Genomic DNA, 27,802 nt, shown 5'->3' with positions numbered 1-27,802 from the left:
GCCCTCAACCCCCCTGCTTCACGGGGATCTGAATCCGTGCATCTGAATGATGTGGGCAAAAAAAGTGATATTCACCAAATCAGTGCAAAAATGTAAGCAAAAGGAGTAGCTTTGAGTCTCCTGCCTGCTGAAGAAGCTCTTCTTTGAGAGGAGCAGGGCACGGACTCCCTGCTGCTGCAGGGCCCGTTTCATCAGTCTGCGTTCCATAGTCACCGGAGCCAACGCTTGAAGTGTGGCAGGAGCCGAGACCAGACTTCAACGTGGTGTACAAAGAGTACTCCCCTCGTGGCAACGAGGGAGTCAGGATGCCACTCTGAAAGTAGCTGCTAAAAAAGAGATGCTAGAGAAAACACTGCGTGCTGGATGGCAGCCCACTGTCATGCCGGGAAACCGATTATCCCATACACGGCACTATGCCATGTACTAGAGACGTGATGCTGGATTAAACCAGTTGAGGATTGGATCTAATATAATAAAAGATACTGCTCCCCCGTCATCAAATCTTTCAGAGCTTCCACTCAAATTTTCTTGTGTGTGTTTAAATCCAGACTTTAAACAAACAAAGGAATAAATCACAGCGACAAAGCATAAGCAAGAAAGAAGAAACCATCTATCTAGCTTGGGAAGGTAAAGTCTCGGTGTGAAGGCAGGCGCTTGATTTAGGAAAAAGGTTAAAAGGATATATGAGAAAATATAAAAACTGAGAAATATTTTCAATACTAAAGCTCTGGCCTGTCAACAATACTGCACTAATGTCTGGTTTGCTCATTTTCCGTCAACCTTACTCGCTGATATTAAGAAGAGTAAGACCTAGGAAGGACCCTGTAATAGTCATATGACTATCAATTGTATAAACTCTTCATCTGAACGGTTCAAATATTACTTCGCTTGTTTACCGATTCGAACCAGATTTCGGTAACGCTCCTGTAAGCCAGGATCTTTTTTCTTCCCTTTCACAGGGCAGCGCACACAGGCTGGAGACTAGAAACAAGCGCGCTCTGCATCTCCGTGTGCTCGCCCCACAGCAGATTCCTAGTTTTGACCCTCGCCGTTGCTTCCCAGCACGAACTCTTCCTTCACATTGAAGACATTTGAGAACTTGCTGCCATTTTTTTTTTGCCTCGGAGCTATTAACCAAGCATTTAATGGTTATTGTATAATACAAAATAGGAGAACAGAAAATAATCATTTTTTCTCCAGTGGCACCTTTAATATTTTGCACAACATCACGCACAATCCATTGCTTTAGTATTAAAAAATATAATGATACGCTTATGAATCAAAGTGCTGCTTTAAAGAGATGTTTGGAAAGACCTTAATATATTTGCCAGACCTCTTTGTTTTATAAACCAAGACACCATTTCAAAAAAGAGCTTTCCTTCAAAATATTATTAGGCAGGAAAAAGAAAGGCTGTAAAACATTTTTTACAAATATATACAACACCGTAGAAAACGGCATGAAACCTTTTAAATCTTCAAAATATCTCCAGCAAATTACATTTCTAAGAAATTATATTCTAATCATTTAAGTAATCTCAAGGAAACGGTATTTAAAGAGGTGTTTCTTTTTTAAAGCCTGTAGAAGTAATCCAATTTTAAAAAGAACAGGATGCTACAGCTAAAATGAGCAAGAAATCAGTGCATAAATTATCCACTTTTTATACTGCATAACAGAAACTTCCCGCACAGATAATCATAATTAAAGAGGACAAAGGTTTCTTAACCTTTAACTTCTGGCTTCAAGAAAAGCTTTCCAATGTATGCTTCAAGCATAATGTTCCAAGACAGATCAACGTGAAATGCTGCTGCAGAGTAAAGCATCAGGATGGAAGTGTAAGATTAAAAAAAAAACCCAGAGAAAAAAGCAGCGAGCAGTTGACTAATGATTTTTTTTTCCCTCTGATACGGAGTATCAGTTCCTTGTTACACATTGAATTTATAGCAATGGTGTGTATGCATCTGCTAAGTCAATTATAAGTCCATCTATATGGTGTAAAGATGCCAACTTAAAAAAGAAGCTCTACGTTCAAATATGTTCGACTTGCCGCCTCCTGATGTCCCGAAGTGATTGTGTTAGAGAACAAGCGTAACAGAACAGATACGGCCATGAAACGGCATAGCTCAAGAGAACCAAAATGAGTATTAACTGATTATTGCTATTGGGTTACACAGGGAATACTTCACTGGGCACTTCAATACAAAGAAAACGCCCACGACAGACCTTTTAAAATCTGTATGTGATGTGTTAAAACTGTTCAAAATGCAGAAAGGTAATACAACGAAAAACACATAAACATGTAGAAAAATTTCACGTCTCATATTACTAAGACTTGAAAAATGTCAGCAAAGCCTGATCTTAAATACTTGCTCTTACAGTAAGGAATTTTAAATAACCAAGACCTGAGGACAATGACAGTACATACAACATATGCTTCGTGTTTCTTATTATTTATTCAGTTATTTGCTGGTATGGCAGTATCGTGCAACTCACAATGGATTCACCCACTTCGTGCAAATTACCTTATCTTTTAAAATTACAAGCATTTAGACTGAAGGACTGCATTACAGCTACTCTTCTAAGAATTTGTGGTCATATCCAATCTATTTTGAAACCAGCACAGCCTAAGCAACAGAGTATGTATTTAAGGCACTAGATTTCAGTTTAATAAACAAATTTCCTACTTTCCAATATGTGTATTGCAAGAACTTTTCACTGCTGATTTTTGTGGGATCAAATCATCAGCAGCCCATTAGAGCAATAGTTTTGTGAGAACATATTTAGAAAATTACAGCAGACACCACTGATAGTCAAAATTACTCAAGTATTTTATTATTTTACTTTAAATTCTAAACAGAATTACGATAATCAAAACTGAGTGGAAACAGCTTTCAGGTACTGACCTTCTGATACAATGTATGCTGGTTGGAAAATCGTCTTAACCAAAAAACATAATGGAATTTTACAACATACTATTTAAGTGACCAAAAGGAGCCTAAGAATCGAAAAGGATTCTTTTGAATTAGTAAGAGTGCAGCAATCCTGCATAATCAGTGAAAAATGACACTCCTGCTTTAGGAAGCTTCAAAGTTGACTTAGATTCGTGTGGTCTAAATTACACAAGCTGTTTTTTAATGTAGTATCTTTGCTACACTGAGATTTTTTCTTGTGACCACAGCATTTCTGCAGGGACAAAACTATGGACATATAACCAAAATCCTTTAGATTTAAATACATTAGCTTAATGCATGTAATATGCACAAAACAGTTTCTGCATATGTATTGAATGTGTGTGTGCTCCTCCAGGGTGACCCAATATATCTCTGAAGAGCTGAACAAACACATCGTTCTTTATATTCTAAAATCCTCTGGGCAAACTGCCTTTTAGAGAAGGAAAAGAAAACCAAAGAAGTTAGGAAAGCTACTCTACGCTGGTTAAAAGAAAAAAAAAAATCAAGTACCTGTGGATTTCTCTTTTCCGGTTTTGTATTTCATTTAAAACTTTTTAAATAACACTATAAGTTAGAAAATCGACTTCACATTAAAGAATGTTACAAATAGTGCCAATGTAACAGTCGCAACTTCCATTCAGTCTTTTGCAGAAGACTACTGGGCTGTCACCATTGCTGTTCACAGGCTGTGCTAAAGTTCATCGTGCTTAAGACCTGTAACCAAAGGAAAAAAAAAGTTACAAAAAACAATTATATAAAGACTTAATGACTAGTTTTGTAAAATGTGGAGAAAGCCCTTTACTTCCTATTTACTGCTAGTCAGTCAGTTCAGCAACATGAACTTCATTTTTAGAGCCTCGCTAAAAGTTGACTACAAGCTTTCACAAAGGATAAAAACTACTAAGAACCCTTTATAATGAAAAGTGATTTTTTTTCCCTGACTCAAGTCTTTTAAATATTTATCTGCTAAGTCTTTTCTTCAACCTTGAGAGCCGAGATCACCTTTTTTTGTTTCACATTACTCCAAGAAGTCAAGTCTTCTTGGAAGTAATGTAATGCAGTCAAGTCTTCTTGACCGTCCTACTAACTCAGTTTAAAACAATTTTAGTAAAAAACAAAAGAACAAAAAACCAAAATCTATTTGTAAACTAAAACACCATTTATCTTGTCGTTTCTCCCCCCCCCCAGGTACACTACATATTACCAGGCATAGCACTGTAGTACAGTTGTTATGAAAGCTGCCTGCCATATCCTGCTGCAAGATCCTGTTTTCCATTCTTTCTAACTTTGCCAATCCTTAATAATAATTGTTTACATGTCAGGTGTCTGCTACATCAAATTTATTTTAGTGTCTTCTGACACCATGAGTTAGGAAAAATACACCTGTTTGTCCATGACAGCATTCAGTTCATTTCTAATTTGGGAAGTTGTAGCGTTCCCATGTGTTGCGGCAAGGATTTGAACTGGCGCAAATACGCCTGTTGCTATCCCTGTGAAACACTGCCCAAGCTTGGCCGTGCAATAACATATTAGAGAAGAGCAGCTCAGGAGACCTCCCAGGACATCCCACCTACATTTCCCAGTGACTCCAGTCTGGAAAGACTCCCACTTTCTCTGTTCTCAGTTCCCCCCCCTTCTGGCCTGGGCAAGGCTGAGAAGAACGCTGCCAACATGTACCTGGGTTTCGGTAGCTGTTAGGTGGAGCGTACAGGGACACAGAGCTACAGGAAAGGTAACGGGACCGGAGACCAAGACTGGTGGGGAAACCTGTAAACTACAGTCTGAAGACAGAGAGAGCAACATGGAAATTTCTGGACAGGATGCGTAAAACCTGAAAGGGGGGGAGCACAAGTTGCCAGGGGCGGAGACCACGGCTGCAAATCCGGGCAGTACGGAGAAAGTGAAGGAGACCGTTCTGCTCAGTCAGGTGCGAAAAGGCCCCGCAGAGATAAGCCCAGAGTGAGAGATGCTGAGACAAACGGCACTTGCCGAACTGGCAGATCTCAGCTATAACATTTATCTTGATGATTCGGTGTTTGGCAGTTCTTAGTTTTGGAGGGAAGGAGGCTTTTAACCTTACTAAGATACTCTTCTGTACAGCTTTTGTCCTTTATTTTTTAAATCTTTCACATTTTGTACTTTGAATATGCACTGGCTCTATAGGATTAAGAAGTTAGAAGAGCAATGTAAAATAAAAAAAATCATGCTAGAAAATTAAACAGCAAGTGGCTTTCAAGCAAATTTCAAGCTGAAAAGATAAGTAAGGGATACCTTACTACTGAATTAATATAGGTGATTGACACTGAGGACTCAAATTATTGAAAAAGTTTTTGTGAACTAATGAATTAATAGAGGCTCAGTAACCTACTACTTAATGAATTAAAGCATTGGCTTTAGATTCTCTAAGCTAATGTACGTTACTTAATATTTGTGGCTCAAATCAAGTGGAACAGTTGGTTGTGTTTGAACTCTAAGAGTAGGACACTGCTAACAATTTTCTTGTAGAGTTTGGCATGAAACAAAAGATTTTACCCTCTTAGTGTAACTCCTATGTAAAGAAGCATCATGCGACTCCTAAAACCCACGCAAATTCTCTAAGAGCAGGGAAAATTACACAAATACAATATTTGTGCCTACTGACCCCCATCTTAATTTCAACCATATTAATATTTATTTTAAAGAGTTAACAGATGAATATGCATGTAAATTACCTTTCTGAAAGAATGATGTTAGATTTTTCTTCTCTTTTTCAATTTGCTGTATTAACTTTCGTATCTCAGAGTCATAGTCAACCCATTCGGGAACTATCCGGGCAGCAGCCTTTAATTTTGGTTCTTTGGTTTGGGGATTGTTGCACTGAAAGTTTAAAACAAAGTACATGTGAAAATATCACCTCTCCGAGGAACTTTAAGTGATCTCCCCCTCAACGTCACTAAAAATAAACAGCAGAACACCAAACGTATTATTGTTAAAAACTAGCTATGTAATCACATGTTGACTAGGACAATAATCTGAATGTTTCAATATGGTCTACAATTATTTCAAAGTGAAAAATAAGTTTAACATCAGACAGAAACTACTCAACAGCAAATCATGAATCTTGACAAGGAATTTAGAGAAGTACAGTAAAAAGTCATTTACGCAAAAATACCAGCTTAATATTTTGCAGAGAACTGCTATTTACTGTAGATTCTAGTCGCCATACTAGTTCAAATATCTGGCTAAAATTCTCATATTTTTTAAACGGGGCCATCTCTCACCAGCTCACAGAAATATCTCCACTCTCCGACATATTTCTTTGCTCTAAATTATTTCATACCTAAAGTAATTTTGTCAGCATTTACAATTTCATTGAAGGACAGCATGCAAGGTCATTTACCTTGATACTAATTAAAAAAAATCACACAAAACAAACTGTAAATAAACCCTGTTTAAATTCTTTAAAACATTTTATTGTAAATACTTTTATTTTCTCCTGCCTATATGGATAGCAGGGACATAGCTAGCACAAGACTACTAATATTTAGACAAAGTTACACAGGGAGATGTAAGATATACATTAGCATATTGAAATTAAATCTGGTATGTTTTTTTATTAACTTTGTGATGCTTCCTCTAGTGTTGTCTAGAAAATATATTGATTACTTCTGTAAAATAACACAAGTGGAAATCATAATAAAAAATGATACATGATAATGGGGATTGAAAGAAGGGCTAGTAACTTCATTTCAATCTTTCTTGAATAGAGAGTACCCACGTTTAGTGCACAAAAAAGCTTATTTTAACAACTGTAAAGACATAAAGAAAATGAAACTATTTACATAATGAATATTCGCACCAGATTCCAATTGTCTGTTTTTCTTCAGAATTACAGCTCTGAAGTATCACTCACACTGCATGGGGGTTGTCAAAAAATGAGGATGGGGGAAAAATGGGATGGGGGTAATGATGACAGAAAACATCATTTTCTCTCTCTGTTTCAATTCCCAAAGAAAGACATTTTCTTCTTTCTAAATGTGGATAGTCTCCTCAGCATTACGCTTTTTAAGCTCTGCTTTATCTCCAGTTTATAGTGGTGAAACGGACAGAGAAAACCATGATAATATTAATCCTCTACATTAAGGTTCTGGAGGAACCTGCTTTGTAGGCAGTGCAATAGCAGCACACAATACCCAGTTAGCGGTACTTCATTAGAGGCCCACTCACCTGGCTGAATATGCAAAAAAGATAAGGAAAATACATGTACAGCTGTGAAAAACCCTGATCCTATCCAGTTACAGATAGCAACATTTAATTTTCAGGTACAGTTTTCAGCTTCAACATAAGCAAATCTGGTACAGAGCAAGCAGGAGAGGTCTCAGAGGAAAGGAGAAGAGTTGCTGTATTGCAGGGAATGGGAAGTAGTGTCCCGGTGCCTTCCAGCAAGGCTGCCTCCATGACATCGCATATGCGTATCTCAAAAGCCACAGAAATTATAGCAAAGTTTTTAATCTGTAAAACTAATTTAACTCAAAATCAACTCACCAAGTCTATTGTTTTAGCCTTTTTCTTGGATTCATCATCACACCAGGTTTCACACCAAAGCCATTCCTGAGGGAGAGACTTAATAGCTACTTGATGAATCATATTGTTGGGAAGATCCTGTACAAATTTTGTAAAATCATAAATGAGCATTGAATTTAATGTAACTGGTTATCAGGCAAGTACTTAAAAGTAGAATATCTTAGCCTATTACCATTTCTGCAAATTGTTCTTACGTTTCCTTCTAAGTGCTCACCTCGTTCTTGTTCAAGTAGATTCAAAACTTAGTCACAGTCATTTTGATGGCCAGTTCCACCTCTCATTTCTCAAGCAATTTTTTCTTGTACTTACGTCTTTCCTTCCTTAGCTTCACATAAGCAATACTACTGTCTGATACTTATGGTTCAGAAACTGCATGTCATACTATAAATACCACTGAGCAGAATTAGAGTGTGTGACATTATTAAAGCAAAACTTAACCATCTTTCCATTCTGCAAATTTGCAAAAAGACCTCAAAAGCATATAATCCAGGATTACGCCACTAGTCTAAATTTAGCCGCCTTCTACGAAAATGGATTCCAGAAACATGAGCGTGAAAAGGAAAAGCTATTAAGCTGCTGTTCTGGCTATCTTCCTTACTTCACTTAAAATTTCTTTTTCTTTTTTTTTAACCTTTATTATATAGTCAAGTACTCTCATCATGAAAACTCTGAACCAGTATCTTGCTGAACATAGGGAACAGCGTTTACAAATGAGAAAAATCTCAGGTGGTCATACACTGCATGTACTCTGGCCATAGTTAAACATAACAGGTGTCATCGGTAGGTCCTTTCATAAGCTCCTTCACATGTGCAATCCCTACCTTGTATTTAAAAAATAAATGTCAGTACTCAGGTAAGTATTAGTCACATCTTATGTTGCCAATTCACGTTGCTAAATGTGACAGAATAAAATAGCACATATAGCTGCATTATGAAAGGCACATAATTTAATTCAAATACAGTCAGTAGTACAGGAAAATTACATCAAATATAAGTATACTGAGAGTCAAGACATTCAACTTTAATTTAAATGCTTTATTTCTTTAAAAACATCAATTCTAAGAATTTTTAGAAGATAAAATAAATGGTTTATCACCATCTCAATTTCAAGAGAAAAGAGATTGGTTTTCTGTTGTGCCTCTCTGACTTTCTAAATGCAATCACAATTCCCAAGTTACTACAGTAACTCTCAAAGTTGTGAATTTACAAATTCTTATACGGAGTAGAACAACAGCTGCTAGTTCCAGGATTTAAAGTAAATAGAAGAAAAAAAAAAAATCTAAACAAAAAGTTGCTTATCCTTTCAGAAGAAAGTGATTTATCCTCAAAAACACTAAAATACATCTAGAAGATCAAAGAGGAAATATTAATGAATCAGAAAAATAAATTAACAAGGGTAGGAATGGATTGTTTTTCCTGTCAGTGCCAAAATTCTTGTTCATTCAAAATACGTAAACTGCTGAAATGAAAGTCTTCTACTAGACTTCACAAACAACATTTAAAAGTTGTTCTTCAATTTGATTTACAATACAACTGTTTTCACATTTAGTCAGATAACCTACACAATTTTAAAGGGGGATTCCTCTACAGCAGCATCTTTATTAGAAAATAAAACCTCGATTTAAAAATATAAAAACATTGCCTCTTAATAAAGAATTAGTCTTACATTCCTTTCTGCTGATTTTTGTTCTTTAAGTAAAGAACAAGGTGGTTAATTATCTATTTTTTAATGACCTGCTATTAGTACAAATATTTGTCAAGTATTTGTTTTGTCACCTATACATAGGTATTTCCATGTTTCTCTTTAAAAAGAACAATTAAATACGCTGTACTGGAAGTCTAGTTTTTATCATGTGTAATTTTTCTCCCTAGGAGTTCTTTACTTACTCTCCTTGGCATTTAAAATGACTTTTTTTCCACTCTATCTACTTCTATTTTGTGGTTTATATTAGCATAACCTTAACTACCACCCACGAAGGCAGCAGTGCTGGCAGATTAGCAAAGAGCTGAGATTGCTTCTTCTTTGAGAAGGGCAGTGAGCACTCCAGTCAGATATTTACAATAAAAATAAATAAAGAAAAAAGTTTATCATAATGCATCCCTATCAGCAGATAAATGCTCTCCAGGACTCTTGTAAAATATATTGCACTGTGGTTTGTATTTCTAAGAACGTTGCCGTATTTGGTGTAAGTAGTAGCAATGAAGACAGAAAGTGATTCCTATCAATACAGTCAGAAAGCAGATTACTATGACAATATTACTTTGAAATATTTCCCTTTCCAAAATAATTCCAATTCCGTGCTGTATTATCAATCTTCTACTGAGTTAAAGAACCTCTACTACAGAAGAAAATAATAAAGTTAAGTACGTTCTGTACATCTGGGATCTACCTACATGCTTGTGACTTGCACCCCGACTTACCCCACCTAGCTTTAAAAATTGGTGGAGTTACATAAATGAAGACTACAGTCACACCAGGGTGACCATGTACAGCAACCGCTAGAGTGCATTAGTGGTTAGCTTAAAAAAATTAAATTTACGTTAATGGAAAAAAAGAAGAAAGAGGAAGCAGCTCTTGCTAAATAAGAATATAATTACCATTATCAGAATATAGGATTACCATTAGAAAAACACAAATGCACATAGAACAACTACAAATGAAGAACAGCAGTCCTGTATGCTGTTTTTTCCTCGTTTTTTTCATGTTAAATAATTATTTGAAGTAATCATCATTTAGTGTTCAGTTTTCTGAACTGTGCTCATATACACATCTGAAAATGTGCTAAAATAGCAGTAAAGGGCAAATAGTTTCAGAATTATATAACATATACATTGAGATACAAAATAATTCCATGCATATTGAGAAAGATAAAGAAAATAAAACCCAAACTGCTTAAACACCCGTATATACCTGATCTAGATTCGACAGACTGTTTGGATCTTGACTAAGAGCCTGGTACTGGCCCCGAAGCCTGTCTCCTGCTGCAATCTTTCTGAACTTCTTAAGATCCACAACATATAAGGCACTACAAAGATGAAAAAAAGAATTAAGGTTTGTGGAGTTTCACCTTCTTTTTGATAACATTAATAAAAGTAACAAGAAACCAAAAACTGTTGCCATCCTAAAGGAGTATTTTTTTTAATTAAGTAGCTGAAGCTATAATAAAAAAGTGAAATCAATGTCATCAGCATTCATGACTTATTCATCTCTTGCTGAGAATGACTACAGGGCGATTGCTTTTGAATGCCTCAGTGATTCCAAGACCCAGATTTTAATCAAATTCACAAACTGCACAAAAATGTGTAAGGAGTTATCCTACCTAATATGGTATTTCCTTTTCCCAAGATGTGATGCCCAGTATCCTGATTTCCAGAAACGGTATCCATCCATTTCTTTACGGCTGTCACAGAAAGGTGTGTATCCATAGGGAGCTCCATTTAGATCTAGATCTTGGAGTTCTTTTAGGTCACTTCTCACAATCTAAATAAAAATAAAAATATATTTATTTTTATAATTTAATACTGTTTTTAAGGCGTGCATATGAGGGTAGTTATGGCAGCAAGCTTCCTAAGTTTAATTTTAATTTTTAAAAAACCTGAGACACTACAACAGTGGAGTATAGATAAAGTATTCCACTGGAATGACATTTACCAAATTATTGTTCTAGAAAAAAATACGTGTTTATTCTGTGGCCATCTGTGGAACACATTTAATAAGTAAATTAAATAAAACAAGCAAACTGTTTTTAATTTGTAGACCAGTGTTTCCGGTTGCCCAATATTAAACTCCTTCATGCAGGAATACAACTTTCAAAATCTACTGAGCATCTCCCTTCTAAAAAAAATTGTTCCTATTTGTCACATTAGCTTGGGCACTCCAAAATTAATACATCGTCTGAAAAATCTTAGTATCTAGCAATAATGTACTTTTAAAAATAGGTTATAAGGACATTTTACAAATATCCTTTATTTACTAATCAATCATTCTTCCATCAAACCCCACTAATCTAATTTATCAGTGGTAAAAAAGTTTTAGCTGTTTCGAAGTACAGAGAAATCCTTAGAGTAGTTAGGAGAGACAACCAGTCCTGCTACTGTATCCAGATGAAACTGCAGAAAGTTGCAGTCTGCATTGCTACATCTAAATTTATTTAATTTATTCTCAAGCTTCAGAAAAGGACCAAGATACATAATATTTGTCCTGAGGGTTTTAATAACCATGTGATAGACTCTTCAACGTCTCGTCTGTTTGAGATAGCACGTTACTTTTCAGTGTATTATACAATATTCATTTCTGAGAGAAAGACTGCATACAAATTTAAGAAAAACAGAGACAGGATTAATCTTGAAAAAATTCAGCCATCTAGAAGTTGTTCAAATGGTCTAAACTAATCACCGCAGACTCCATCCACAGTGAGCGGACAAGTCTTCTCACAATCAGCCCAGAGACTGAATCACTCGAATATGCCTTAGGTGAAATGCACCTTTAAGATCGCACATGCCTCTCCAGGTGCCTTTCTCTCTCCACAGGCAATTTAGGGCAACTCAGCATAGTGAGACTTTTAATTTCTACATGACTAAAGACAAGTGAAATTACTGCATTTCACGTTCTGCAACATCACTGGTGCTGCTTGTACAACTGCAATAGTTTTACAAGACCAACATCTGAAGAAAATGGTCACGGAGAATGAAACTGGATCAATTTAAGCCAAAATGAATTCCTCATACATTTATACAGCATTATTTTTTCTTACCTGGTCAGCATCGACAAATATTATTTTATCCACAGCCAAAGGGAAAAGAACATCCAAAAAAAGAATTTTGTAGCCCCAGATGATTCTTTGTTTTTCTGTCTGTTGATAAAGCCAGCGAGGCCACTTATACTGCACTAACTCATACTTGAAACCATACTTTTTAGCCATGTGAGGAATAACATCCTAGAAGAATGAAAAAACTATTAGTTGCACACGTATGTGACACACAAGGACTCAGAAGGAAAAAGAGAGAATGTTGAAACACAGTTGCAGCTGTGTTTGCCTTACTGACTGCATAAATTATTATTTTAAAATGTTTCTTTAGTTCTAGCAGTATCCTCAGCTACGTAAATATAAAAAGCATTTCTTTCAAGCTCTTGGAGACTATCAGAAGAGAATAAACTATTGTATTACATAACTGGGCTTTGGGTTCCAGAAAAGAACCACCTTACACATGAGACTTTTAAAACTATTGGTATTTAATGCATTCAGAGATCATTTCCAACTGTAAAAATTTAATCTGAATTATATAATTACTCAATTGTATTTAAAAAAAAAAACTACTTAAAATTTTTAAGAAAAAATAATAAAAGGAAGACGTTTCTCCTACCTTAAAAGTTGGGGAGAGATAGTTTTTCAGAAACCAAAATTTAACTGGTGTTTTTGTATGACGTAGGACAGAAAGCATCATAATTCTGTGGAAATATAAGTCTATAATAAACAAACAAATACACACAGGTCATTAAATTTCAACTGCACCTAAAAGGTGCTAAAACTTTCTAAGTATAATTTTCTTTAAGCCAGTTTAAGCAGAAATTTCTGTCTATTTCTTATTAAAAGCTTTAAAGAGCATGTGTTCAAGACCGCTTTGAGATGGATTTAGCCGATCCAGATCAGCTAAGCAATATTAGAAGGAACAGTTTCAAAAGTGGATCTGTTAACAAGTTTTATTCTAAGAGAGGTTCCTGACAAAATTAGAATAATGATTAATACCTTATATTAACTTGGCTACTGAGATAACTTACTGTAGAAATGTATTGGTTGAGTTTAATAGGTTGCTGAAATGAAAAACAGTGGAAAAGAGAAAGCATAGTTCAAGTTAAGATCCTCTTCCAAAAACCCTTGGTAACTGCAAAAATCACTATTTTGGGTTCAATTTTTTTTCATTATTGTGGCATTTGTTTGGTGTAACCAGACAGATAAGCAATGCCTTACAACCTTACAAGAGGTCGTCTGCCTTAAAAATCACAAAATAATGAACTTTAAAATAAGTTAAAGAAGCATGTAGAATGTTTTAAAATTAATTTTTGTCTCTTTTAAAATAAACAAGTCCTTCCCTTTATGAAGGTTGTTGTAGGTTGAAGGAAGGAAACATAGATGTTCAAACTGCGTCAGACTACTAAGAAATAAAAATCAATACATACAAAATACTACTTTCCAAATAAGTATGTATGAAAGAATTGTGAAATTCTATTTTAGGATAGGAAAATCACTAAATCTGACACCTGTAGACAAGTACTCAAAGAAATCAGAAAAGTAATGGAGATGGTTGTGAACAGATCAGGCAATACCGTAAGAATTCCTTCAAAGCAATCATTGCGTATTGAATGAACACGGAGGTGAGTAAGGCCATATGTGCACATAGAAGTATCCATAGTTTGGACTAAACATAAATAGATACAACTCTAATGAAGTCACTGCTGTTATGTCTTTATAAAGAGAGGCTGAACTTCATCCATTATGTTCACACTTCGCACACGTACTCATGAAAGACATGGAGAACATTTTTCTTTCTTCAAAGAATAATGGTATTTTTGAACATCTATACGTTGAATCACTTTGTTCTCAAACAAAGATTAATTTGATCCTCACTGTATACAACTTTTCTATGTTTTAACAATTTATTCTTTACAGCTTGTTAAAAAAGCCAGTTTCTTTAAGCTGCTTAATTTTAGGATGAACATTTACAGTATCCCTATGAAATTCTCATTTCCCTTTTACCTTTCCTTACCTTAAAAAACGTTCATATAAATGGCCTGAAGCAACTGAAAAAATGTTAAGAATATCACTTTTCTTTCCCTTGTCTTCTGTTGGAATTTCTTCTGAAAATCTAAGAAAAAAACCCCCCAAATTATTATATAAAGTATACATTCAGCAGAAAGAAAATACTACTACATTACCATTAAGCTCATAAAGAACTGAAAGTAAGAAAATACCTAAAAGAAATACTCATCCTACAGTAACTGAATACACTTATATTCTACTTCCACTGCACATGCCTATGATACCAAAATCTTTTGGGAGCAACACCTCATACCCAGTCACTCAGGACTAACAGTGGCACAACTGCAGTCTCCAATATTTTCAATCAAACAGAACCCAAATTTGGCAAGAACTCCATTTTTTATCAAAGCAAAAATCAGAAATACACACAGCCAAAATATCTTGAGAACTGGTTATTTTAAAATCAGTAACAGCTATTTTTCAAGCTTCATCCATGTGCATTCTACATCACAAGAACCAGTGCATACTCTTGAGGTGAGGGATGTCTGCATAGGTGGTTGAACTGAATGTATACTCTCAAATACAGACTGAACATAATATAAAGATGGCTACACCAGGCCAAACCACAAACCCAGTACCTTACCAGCAGCAAATGACAAGGCCGAGCAGTATTAGCCTTTCGCAGAATACTCTCATAACATTCAGTGGTCCATGGTGATGAGATTTCCCGAGTGTTTTTCATAATGCTTGCTGAATTCTTCCTTAAACTCATCCAATTACTCTCCCTATAAGCTACCCTAGATCTTTGAGGTACACTGTCCAGAGGTTTTCTGTTTCTGCTTGCTTTGAATACCAAAGTCTACCAGGATTGTTTTTTTAATCATGTATGCCTTCCGGCACAAACAGCTAGGGGATGGTGGCTGCAGTCTCCCTCAGAGCACTCTTTCACAGATCTCAGAACTGCAAAGGCTGCCTTAGCCAAATTGGTTACAGTAAGGCTTGATATTGTTGGAGATTCACCTCAATAGGCTTTTTTCTGAGATGAGTCACTGCTCACACACTTAGGTTGTGTGAGTCACTCCTATTAATTTTTCTTCTGGTTAGATGCCTTTTAAAAGTATACTTTAAAAAGTATAAAAATACGTATCCCTCATAATCTTTAAGAACAAATGAGACAAGTATCAGATCTCCTACATATTTAAAAGAATTCACATCACTCCACTAATACAAAGCTGAAATCTCAGAAGGCTGCAATGTGTGTAAGTGGTGTGAATAATTTTTGAGAAACCCACGTTCTTTTCACTCAGCAATGGTAAGAGGAGACAGCACAGTCCTACCTGATCAGGACTATAGCAAACGCAAAAGAAAGGGACATCACTGGAGCGGCATTGACTGCATGGTATGACATCTCTGAAGAATACAACCCCTCCACTAGCACTGAGTTCTCACAGCCTAAATAGACTGCAGTTCACAGGCCCAAGCAGTCTGTCTTCTGTCTTTCTGACCCGTTTCTTATACTTAGTGATAGCAGGACTGAAAGAATGTCAAGCTCTTTATAATGCAACCATCACCACATGTGACTACAAAGACAGATGTGAAAAAGAAAATCGGTTTTTGATGCAAGGATCTTGAAAATACTGATTATGCAAAGCTTTACAGAAGGCAGAGATCTTCTGAATGGAACAAGGTGCTCTGAAGATGGCTGGGTTAACCTGTAAGGTCACATGGGAAAAGCAGTCAACTGGAGAAGGCCAGTTCAGTTATGAAAGGACTTGGGTGATGTGGTATGCACACGTGTCCCACGTCAGAGCACAGGATGATTCCTGTAACAAACAGTGTGCTGGCAGGATATACTTTTCATTCTGGGATATCAAAGAGGAAGGATATTTGACAAGTTCTTAGCTAGGGAGAAGCTGACAGACAAGCGGCAGGCCTCAAATCATGCCCCTGAGCCACAACCCTGAATCAACGGGAAGAGCAAATAAACTTTATTGGGTGAGAGGCTTCAACAGCCCAGCCAAGCTCTGCACCTGATGCACGCTGATGAACCAACCCACTGTGAAAAAAGACTAGACCTAGAAGATTGTGAGATCTCTGGCCTTGTAGCCTTCTTAGAGGGAGCTAAGATTTTGACCACTGCGCACACATCCTTTCATGCAGCCAATTAGAAGTGGGAAGCTTGCAGACAATGAAAAATTCCTTTAACTAACGTCATTCTGCAAAAGAGGCCACCTTTGTGCAGAAGTGTGGGTCCACTTCCCTGACCTGTGGCTTCAGGAAGAAATTTTTGAGAGTTGTAGTATAGTAGTCTGGAAGACTTTCTGAATCTAGTCAATATTGTAGCAGTAAAATCATCTGTGGATAAATGGTGATAAACATAAAATCAGCAACAAGAGACTCAGTAAAAAGTCCACGTTCTTGAGATACAAGAGGCCTTGTCAGGAGAGATGATAAAGCTGAAACAGAAGCCAGTCCTGGATCTACCAAGAAATGTGTGTGCTTAGGATTAACTGGGGTCAACTGTTTACTAAAGTAGAACTGCTATGCCTTTTTTCTTTATCGTCTTTAACAGTCTTTGTAACTGACAACCATTGCCAAGGCTACTGAAAATGGAAGAAAACTTTTTTGAGTCTCGCAGCAGTGCTTTGGGGCCAGAAAGTCTTTAGGGTATGGAGAAAATAGCGATGAAAAAGCCATTCTCCTTAAATCTTTCATACTGACATTCAACTTACTAGCTGAATTATAGTCCAAAGATGTTTTCCTGAACAATGGAGAAATCAGACTTTACCTCAACGGTAAATCTTGAATGCTTAAAGGTACTTACGGACAAAGCTACTGCAATTTCTTTTTTCTTTCAGGGCAAAGAAATCTGTGATTACTTGGATTAAGTTGTTTATACAGTCAAGTCGTTAGCCCTGAATTGGTTATTTCAGAAGGCATTACCTTCAGTTCTTTGCCTTTGCAATTGTACAGCCATGACAGCTTAGCACTTGGTAGCATAATGCAGAAACAACCTCTGCTGGAAATCAGACTTTCTGAGAGCAAACACGAGTGTTTCCTACAAAGTGGATGGAGTCCAGTATGGAAACAATGTATTGCAAATTAAGTCCCCCCCACAACAGCCTTGGAGATCCAGAAGAGGAATTATCATCACCTTGAAAGAGCGGATGAATTTATTGTGTTGCCAGCATTCCAGATTAAAGACCCAAGCTCATTCTTCTTTGACATCAAGAAATATTGAGAACAAATAACTCATCAAATCATTGGGAATTCAGTAAGTACTTTTGCCAGCACCCCAACTTTCACACTTGAGAACATTATCTTTTCGAAATGCTTCTTGTGAAAAAGGTCTCTGAAGTGTTACAAGGAAAGAATGCTCGGAGAGCATCCAGGCCACTGTTTCTACAATACATTGGTCAAAGGTCATCTGATTGAAATGCTCTTGAAAGGACAATTAAGATGTCTTGGAAAATGATACACCACCTCATGTTCTGATCCACAGCACAGATATACTAGTCTATTAAAAAAAACCCTAAAATTACTTTTCTAAGCAAAGATGAAACATCCTTTATTACCCTTATCTCATTCTCAAAAATTATATAACAATTTCATAGGAATTTGTATCTTATTAATAAAAACTAAATTCAAATTTAAAAAAAATCAGCCTGAACCACACACCATCCACAGGCAACATAATTATGAGCAACGTTATGAACAACTGAAAACAAAGTTTTACAATGGTATACAGCAAATTAGAAATACTACAATGTTATTAGCCCCAAATGTAAAAGCTTGAGACATTTATTACAATTATTTATAGAACTCAAACTTTAACATAAAAGGTATTTTATTGACAAATACAAAAACACTTCTTGAGCTTTCATAAATTATGTCTAGCAGCAGACAAGCAGCATCATAGCCTGCTTTTTGATGTTCAGTTTGATACATCTGAGTACCACATTACTGGCTGAGATTTTCACATTGAGATTGATTCCCTGCCACAACAAAATAAAAATAATGCCATTGGAGAAAATGAACAGGAACTAGAAATACAAAGGAGGGATTAAAAAGGAAATAAATAATGAGATGAACAAGACATTATAGCTTGTCTTTTCCCCCTTTTTATTCATATTATAAATCCCTTGGGGAGCCTTTTTACATATTTGTATCAGTATCAACTCAGAAACAGTTATGCTATGAGTAATAATGAACATGTCCTGGCATGGTTAAAGTATAAGCATTATATGCAATGATGTAATATATGCAATATGCATTACCTTGTAACTGATTCCTGATTTCCTTTTTTTCCTGTTGTTCCATCAGTAAGGAGATCTTCATTCATTTTATCAGGCTTTTTCTGTACCTAGTCATTAAAATAAATGTATTTGTGTAATTTGGGAAGTTAGTTGATAATAATTACTACTTCAGTTGTGATATCTAACTATGGTGCACTTAATGGCTAGAGCTGGACCAACATCTTACAATTTCTAATTCAGTAAAATACTTACTGAACTGCATTAAACTGAACAGTAAAAATGTAATTTCTCGTAAGCCCTTCACAAGGAGAAAGTGACAAATCTGTTGCTGAAACGTAAGCTCTCCCGTCCAACTTACGCAATTTCTGCGGTCTTACCCCTCTTAATAAAGGCTCCAAATTAATTTTATTTGCTGACCTTAATTTCCTTGATTAAAAGAAACCTAATTGTTTTTGAAACCCAAATAGCTTCTAAAACACTAAATGTTTGAACATATTCAATTCTAACAATATTAATTTCACATGTTTATACTGTCAAGCTAATGCTTACAGATTTCTGTTCACACTAAATCATGCGTCTTTTTAGCTAATGCTTCTGAAGCCACATCCTAGGTATCGCTGAAGTGATTCTACAGTTCAACTGAATGGTAGAGCTTACATATTCTAGTTATAAGCTTAATACGCACCACCTTTCACACAGAATAATTTTCCTATTTTGACCCAAATGGCACCCTTTTACCCCTTCTCTGTGGTTTAAAGGCAGGCTCATCACGCTCCAGAGTTTTACACATTTTCTCCAGGTTCTGGAAACTTTCAGCTACAGGTCTGGGGAAAAGACTCATATATGTGGTTTTAAAGATACCTTTTGTATTTATGTTTACATTGTTCTCTCTCCTTCTCAATGTCTAAAATTAGGATACAATGTACCAAGTACACCTACACAGAATGTTATTTACAAAATAGTGGAAAACATATAATACTATGAGGTTCTTTCTCCTCAATGTAACTCATGTTTCGTTATCTCTTTTTGATACATCTTTAAGAATGAAAGTAATGTAATTTCATTTACACAAACTTGGTAGCTTAGGGTAGAAATCAACATACCTAACTTTAACTTCCACTCTGGTATCTGGACTTCATGTAAAGTCCCTCCCCAGTCACAGGAGAGAACTAGATGTCTCAAGAGGTGGTCATCCCCTTGGTTTAAATACATATGCGAGCTGGGACGAGCAGTCCTTTGGACCGTCTTTCTCATTCTACTAAGCAGAGAGGGAGTTTAAGGCACCTAGACTACACTCTTAAACACCTTAAGCTAGATGAGATAAATCCTATCTATGTTACGCACACAGATGTATTATTTTAACAGCTATGTAACAATCGCCCATGCAATTAGTATAACCTGATTGGATCAAATTAACTACATTAATTTGCACACCCTTTTCTATTTAATTATACAAAATCTAAACTATATATTTCAGTATACATCTTCCAATTAAATATAGCCTAAGACATGTAAGCATGAGTCATATTTCATATAAGGAAATACTGCAGACAAAAAAGGTATCTCTTTACATACTTGGACTTTGATAATTTTGCTTCTGAAGTTGTTTAATACCACGATAACATCTGTCAGGTCAGCTACAGAATCTGTTCCTTCATGGCTGTGAGGAGAAAAAAAACCCATGCAAGTGTACTGGCTCATTAAAACATGTATTATTACTTGCGTTTAGAGTATAAGGTTTAGGATTGCTGATATTTATAGCAACAAAATGTCTTCACTTGCACCTAATTATATTTTAACTTCAGAAACTTTCTGAGTTTTATTCATCACTAGACATTGTTCACAGTGGTAGCCCTCACTTTTCAATTTGTATTTTCACAGGAAATTTTACCAACCAATGAAAAAATGCAGCAACCTAGAGCTCAATACGTTATTATGTATTATACAGGTATATATTACATTCAAATATTAAACTACATTTTAGTTTTCAAATATGGAAAACATTTTAGAAATTGCTGTGTGACGGCATTAAATGTACTTTTAAAATAAATCTGCTTTAAAAAGTCTAGGGAAAGCTTCATCACAGTGCTGAGGTAGTAAAGATTGGCTTTCAACTGGTTGGCTTTGGTAACTGTACCCCTAAAGACATGGCTGCGCAAGGCACCGCATGAACATTTGCCCTACTGAACATGAGTTTAAAGCCATTCAGGTATCTTGAAACTGTACTGAGTAACAAAAGTCCACTGAGTAACAAGTATGAAAAATGTTGCTATCATCTGTGATACAGTGTAATAACATAATTCTCAAATTTTATAGCTTTTATACCTCAATAGCCCATATTTTTTTCCTTCAATCCTTTCTGTCTTTTAACAGCATTATGTGGTTTCCTCTTGCTAAGGCTACGCATACAAAAGATTGGTTTAAGAAAGTAATCTGCTACCCCTTAGGCTTGATTTTTTTTTTTTTGCCTAGAAAACAGAAATATTACAATTTTGTTTCAATCTGTTTCATATTACTTATCTAAAAATGACAGGATTTTATATATTTACCTGAATTTTCTATTTAACATATTTCTGTAAAATGTGCCTATGATTACTAAGTTTCATAGAGATGGCTGATTCTGGCACAAAACAATGTTCAGGATTATCTTGACTTTTCTACTCTCTGATTTAATCTCATTTTCACACTTTTAGAATATTGCATTTATGAACACTCAGCCAAGAACTGTTTTTTTATCACAGGGATGTACAGTACTCAAAATAAAAGGGCACAGATCTCCATTTTAAATAAAGCATGTCATTAAAAAGCTCTAATAGTAAAACTAGAGCCAAACACAAACTGTTGATAGCAGAAATGGCAGCAGCTGGCACAGTGTTCCCATTTTCGCCCTCAGTTTTTACACAATCAAAATTTTCTCTATTATTCACTCAGTTACCTCAAAATCTCTATGTTATGAATTCTGTAGCTAGCTCTGCAGCTCTGCTGATGAAGATGATTTTCCAATGTCTTTACAATATTCTCAAAGTGTTTGGTTTGGCTGTAAATTTAACAACACTGCTTTGTCTCCCTAAATCTCTTCTGTAGATCCCTCACTGTCGGCTCTATCTTTAGCGAGTGCCAATTGTTTTACTCTGCACAGCACTCAGTGTGATGAATTTCTGTCCCAGTATGAATAATGTACTGAAAATAGTGATAGTTACCATTAGTTACCTTGGACACTTAATGTTGGTCTCAAGATCTGATTTATCTGTAAAAAACTGGCTGGATGGCCGGGCCCAGAGAGCTGTGGTGAATGGAGTTCAATCCAGTTGGCGGCCGGTCACGAGTGGTGTTCCCCAGGGCTCAGTTTTGGGGCCGGTCTTGTTCAATATCTTTATCAATGATCTGGATGAGGGGATCGAGTGCACCCTCAGTAAGTTTGCAGACGACACCAAGTTGGGCGGGAGTGTTGATCTGCTCGAGGGTAGGAAGGCTCTGCAGAGGGACCCGGACAGGCTGGATCGATGGGCTGAGGCCAACTGTATGAGGTTCAACAAGGCCAAGTGCCGGGTCCTGCACTTCGGCCACAACAACCCCATGCAGCGTTACAGGCTTGGGGAAGAGTGGCTGGAAAGCTGCCTGTCGGAAAAGGACCTGGGGGTGTTGGTCGACAGCCGGCTGAACATGAGCTGGCAGTGTGCCCAGGCGGCCAAGAAGGCCAATGGCATCCTGGCCTGTATCAGAAATAGTGTGGCCAGCAGGAGTAGGGAAGTGATCGTGCCCCTGTACTCGGCACTGGTGAGGCCGCACCTCAAATACGGTGTTCAGTTTTGGGCCCCTCACTACAAAAAAGACATTGAGGTGCTGGAGTGTGTCCTTTCAAAGAAGGGCAACAAAGCTGGTGGAGGGTCTAGAGCACAAGTCTTATGAGGAGCGGCTGAGGGAACTGGGGTTGTTTAGCCTGGAGAAAAGGAGGCTCATGGGAGACCTTATTGCGCTCTACAACTACCTGAAAGGAGGTTGTAGCGAGGTGGGTGTCGGTCTCTTCTCCCAAGTAACGAGTGATAGGACAAGAGGAAATAGCCTGAAGTTGCGTCAGGAGAGGTTTAGATTGGACGTGAGGAAAAATTTCTTTACTGAAAGAGTGGTGAAACATTGGAACAGGCTGCCCAGGGAAGTGGTTGAGTCCCCATCCCTGGAAGTATTTAAAAGATGTGTAGATGTGGTGCTTAGGGACATGGTTTAGTAGTGGACTTGGCTGTGTTAGGTTAACGGTTGGACTCGATGATCTTAATGGTCTTTTCCAACCTAAACGATTCTATGATCTGTTTCTCCATTCACATCTTTGTATACTTCCTACTATTACACTATGGTAACTTCTTTTCCTGACCAAGTACCTTCACTTCGATTCCTAGCCACCCAACTATGTGCTCAATGGCTACTTACAGATGAGGATATTCACTTGTTTTTAGGTAGGTATCTCTCTGAAATAAAACCAAGTCCATCATATTGTCCTCTAATTTTAAATCAGTGTGCTGAATCTTATACAGGACCTCTCCTCCTTTCTCTGTCTCTATCCATATGATATTCAGCATGTTGTAATTTTAGTCACGTAAAAGATGCACATTTCAAATGAGCAATCATGTGAATAAGGTTTTGAACGTGACCTGGGGTTGCGAAGAACTGGGATCATGATTTATAAACTGCCTTAACAAATCCAGTAAGGATTTTGTGTTTTATCCAAAAGGTATTGAATGCTGTTACTGCAACTTAGTTTGTAAACTCACTGAAAGTACGTACAACTTCGTTTTTAAATCCAAGCAAAATGTCTTGCATACTGACAGCACTATTAAATATTCAACAATAGCTACTTTATTGTTACATAATTGTTGTATAAAACTAAACATGTCCAGCGGACTATTTTGGTCACAGCTTTAAAATGCTTCAAAACACTTACATACTTTCAATATAAATACGAACAAATATAAATATAATATAATTTATAATTTTCCATATGGAGGAAAAAAACATTCAAGTTCAACGAATGGAGACCCTTTAAAATCTCAAAACAAACAAAAAACCCCCCTCTTTGCCCAAATTATAAAAGATACAACTTTCAGTCAAGCAGTCTGCATACCATCAAAATGTAATAAATTGTATCTACCTGCCTTTTTAAAAATTAAAAACTCAGCAGGAGCTTATATATATATATCTTCATATATAAACTATTTTCTGCTAAGTCTTATCTTGCAATACCTACCTGTTTTCCTACTGACATCACAGAATCAAAGTTCCAATAATAAGCAGTGCTCAGACTGTTGCTGAGTATACCAATCTTCATCTTCCTAATATTCATAGTAATTTATTAATAACAAATTGATTTACAAGTGTGACTGCTTCAAAATAATGATCCTTGTTAGAAGCAGTGTTCGGGGGAAAAAAAAAGAAGCTTTTTTCAAAAGCTGTGTATTTACATAGAGTAAAAATAAATTACTTGCATGTGTATTAGATGCTACTATGAGAAAAGCAAATTGAGGTGTAAAACATGCTGTAACTTCAAATTCCTGTATTTCTCCTAAAACTCCCATTATAATGTACAGGCCTGTGCCTCAAAGAAAACAAGTCATCTCACAGTTCAACAGGAGAGGATATGACTAGTATACGAGGATGGAGAATATCCTGCAATGCCTCTTGGCAAAATTCCATCCTGTCAAATAGTTGCTTGCGTTCTGATAGCAATTTAATACCATTAATACTGATATCTTTAAAAGTAATGACAAAGATCCTGGTACAGCCTCCCAAACATACTTGAGCTGTTGGAATCTAGGCCTATGGCTTGTAATAATTAAATGAAATAAGTGTTATTGTTTAGATTCCTCATCAAGTACTAATTTTACATAACTTAGCTGTGCTCAGATAACCTAATTTGTATTACTTCTTAGGGAAAATCAGTAATCTTAAAAAACTGCAGACGGTTTAAGTTTCATTTGATCCAACCTAGAAAGTAAAGTGGTTTTGTTTAATTTTAATTCAACTATAGCTTGCTACTTTTTTTTTTTACACTCATATCTTTCCTAAATCACTTTATATACCTTAGGAATTGAATGTTAAATTAGACAAATGATAGAGCTACAGCTGGTGGAGATTAAGTGAACTTCTTAGTGTAAAGACTGCTTTTCTGCTTTTTCAACAGATTGTGAGTGGTTTCTAGAAAAAAAATATTGAAAATTGCAAACAAATAGAATGAACCTAATATCCTGTTAACACTTCTTCCTGTAACACTTAAACAGATGCATTAACTAAATATTCAAAACAGCAAACATGTTCATCATTTTTTTCATTTTTCAATAGTAGCTGATGACTAAACATATGGAACTATGTGTTGCCAAACTCCAAGGAATAATAATAATAAATATTTTATAAGAAAACAGACCTGTTTCAGCCTACAGAATTACAGAGTCGGGGGGGAAGTTAAGAACTGAAGCTGAAATAAAATAAAACAATGCTGTTCCTTTAGAAAGGATCGGGTCCAAAGCTTCAAGAGGAAGCCCTCATACGCTACAGATCTATGCTGTTACATAAAACATGAGGAAAAGATGATACTTCTAAGGAATACTTGGAATGATGGCTAGCACATGTTCCTCATATGAAAATTGACCATGGAAATTACAGATCTATAAGCCATATAGGTGGCAACTAAATGCCAGTTACTGGAGTACAATGTGACTTCTGTCCATGTACAGGGGTTTCTTCCAAGAGACGGAAGTGTGGCGCAGTCAACATGCAGCCAGGGTACAGAACTGAAGGGTGCTTCTCAATCCTAAGGTGAAAGTGTAACCACAGTGATTCTTAGATGACTTAGATGACTAAGAAACACTCAAAATTAATTGAAGAAAAAAGCCCAGAGCTGAAATTAATATAATGCTTCTGTTAAAAAAAGATGCCACCCATCAGTAACACTGCATTCAGAGGCACCCTCAGGGCTAAAAAAAAATTATGAGGGAAATTGACGGCACTTGCTCCAGCTGATCAAGATGCTGCTGGAGAGCTAGGAATGCTCCAGTGGACATATTCTTGGAATTACATGTTAAGTATGTTGGGAATGCCAAAATATTAATCAACAAAACCATGAGTGACATTTCTACAGAATTTGGTGCAGGCAGTTGCATGATAACACTAACCATGCTTGGAACTGACAGGCCAAGTGTCTGGTAGCTGTGTAGCTGTAGAGACTTTGCTAGCATCAAGTCTAGCTGAGCAGCTTAGGCTTATTATGTGTTCACATATCCAAATGCCTTTAAGAACACATGGAGCGATCAAAGAGCAACTTACACTATCAGGAAAGAAGGTATCTCTTACAAACTTCAAATCATCATTTGCTTCTTGTTCTATTTTTTTCAAGTTATTTTTGCTCATTTTCCTTCAGTATTGTCAGATCTTTTCAAAATATGTTGCACTTTCAGATTCATTTATAAGTATGTTTTCAAAAGATAAATTAATACTTACGAAAAAACCTGATAAATCTCTTTGGATCTTCCTTTACGCAATCGCAGCATCCAAGCACCTGGATTTGCTTTCAGCTGAAAATACCCCTGTGAAAAAAAGGGAAAGAGAGTCACTTGTTCTGTCAGCATTTCAGAATCAACCATGTACACATACAAACATCAATTATCCAACATTTGGTACTGGCAGCCAAGGTTAGTGACCATGACTTACTGTCATACTAGCCCTGAAAGTAATATGGCAGTGATGCAACCAAGTATCACCTTTCCTCTATGTCCATATTAATGCCTTTCAGTGCTCCATTTGTTTCTAGCTGAATTTGAGTTGCATACAAAATCTCCACCTAGAACAGTAAGTGAGCAGTAAAGAAATATATTACTAAACTGACCCTAAACTGAAAAGTTTCTTTGGAACTTAGAATTTTTGTCTGGAACAACTTTCCAAGTCAACACAGCTCCTTCCCAATTTAGGAACACTGCATACAGCTATCACTATGTGAAAGCCAGATGAAGCAAGCTTTGGAATGTGAAGAAACATTAAAAGTTTCATCATGCTGAACATCCTCTACTATTGAGACCGTATTCGGTACTTGTGTAAAAAAATCAAAGATTCACAGTTTATTAAGTATTTTATTCCTTGTGATACAATATTTACAGAGACCAGAGAATGGCAGATAGGTAACAGATCTTATTCATCAAAATTAATCCTTCCCTATCAAATTACCTTAGCCAATAGAAAATAAATCTTTTGCTTTAAAAATCACAAGATCTTCTGCTCTACAGCCTGCTAAAACAAAAAATAATTACTATGGATGACCAGAGGAATTCTTAGGTGTGGATTTGTCCCACAGAGGCTTTAAGCACTTAACTGAAGCATCTAAACTAGGAACCTTCTTTTGCCTGGATCACTGTGTAACAAAAATGGTTATTTTAATCAGAATGTGATTCACACCTTACATTTGTTGGTGGAATTTCCATGTGAATATATATACCTCCTAACATCTACTTAAGGCAATTAGACTTCCCAGTTCCCAGGCACTTCAGATAAGGATCTAAAATTAGGCTATATCCAAACCTACATTGGATCAGAAGAGGAGGGGGGGAAAGCTCAGCAAATTAGAGATGCACATCTTCTTTTGTAGATGGTCTCAACTCCAGGATACTCCTGTTACTTTTAGTGTTACTAAACTTGCAATACAGAGAAATGGATTCAAAGAACAAGAAGCTCATAAAGAATTCTCATGAAGAGTGTGCAATTGTAATGACTATTTCTGTACTTAATACTTACCAGGTTGGCCATCACAATAGTATCAACCATGACAGGATTAGTCTTTGTGCCCAGAGTGAACTGTAACCCTCGAGGAGGTTGTCCAGTTGTCACATCAAAGCAATGTCCTTCAAGCAATATATATTCTAGTTCATATTCTGCTATAACCATTCCTTTTATCTGTGGAAGGAACATTTCATCAATAAATTATATGTCATTTAAGTATGTGGGAAAAGCAACATATTACAATGACAACCATGTGTGGGATTTACCTCACCTAAATTCAACTGTCAAAAAAAAGAAAAGAGAAAGGCCCTTCCAGAAAGAACATCACTCAATTTTAAAATAGGTATCCGAGGTAAAGAGGATGAATCACTGTCTGGAGGGACCTTCTCTCCATTGACTGTTGAGGAAGCTGAGGCATCTCAACTTTGGTAAGGTAAATCCCAACCTTTATTTTCACAATACACCTTCCAAACACACAGCTTTGGTGTATCAAACACCCTGAATATTTTGCATAGGTTTAGT

At 36.3% G+C, this 27,802-nt stretch overlaps 1 protein-coding gene across 1 annotated transcript in view; it reads right to left on the bottom strand.

Moving 5' to 3' along the window:
• Positions 1-1,189: 1,189 nt before the first annotated feature.
• The window catches only part of UGGT2 (UDP-glucose glycoprotein glucosyltransferase 2), a 99,702-nt gene continuing 73,089 nt past the window's right edge, over positions 1,190-27,802 (bottom strand). Inside the window, exons 28-39 of the mRNA XM_076362103.1 lie at positions 27,296-27,454; positions 26,012-26,097; positions 20,102-20,186; positions 18,548-18,633; positions 14,278-14,376; positions 12,877-12,961; positions 12,267-12,449; positions 10,833-10,993; positions 10,424-10,538; positions 7,474-7,590; positions 5,661-5,805; positions 1,190-3,663 (exon numbers count right to left, since the gene is read on the bottom strand). Coding sequence (XP_076218218.1) covers positions 3,641-3,663; positions 5,661-5,805; positions 7,474-7,590; positions 10,424-10,538; positions 10,833-10,993; positions 12,267-12,449; positions 12,877-12,961; positions 14,278-14,376; positions 18,548-18,633; positions 20,102-20,186; positions 26,012-26,097; positions 27,296-27,454 — 1,344 coding nt within the window. The 3' untranslated portion in view covers positions 1,190-3,640. The remainder of the gene's footprint in view (positions 3,664-5,660; positions 5,806-7,473; positions 7,591-10,423; positions 10,539-10,832; positions 10,994-12,266; positions 12,450-12,876; positions 12,962-14,277; positions 14,377-18,547; positions 18,634-20,101; positions 20,187-26,011; positions 26,098-27,295; positions 27,455-27,802) is intronic.

The sequence above is a fragment of the Aptenodytes patagonicus genome, chromosome 1 (genome assembly GCF_965638725.1).
Source record: "Aptenodytes patagonicus chromosome 1, bAptPat1.pri.cur, whole genome shotgun sequence".
Taxonomy (NCBI): Eukaryota; Metazoa; Chordata; class Aves; order Sphenisciformes; family Spheniscidae; genus Aptenodytes; species Aptenodytes patagonicus.
Note: the sequence above shows the minus strand (reverse complement) of the source record. Positions and strands in the feature narration are given on the sequence as shown.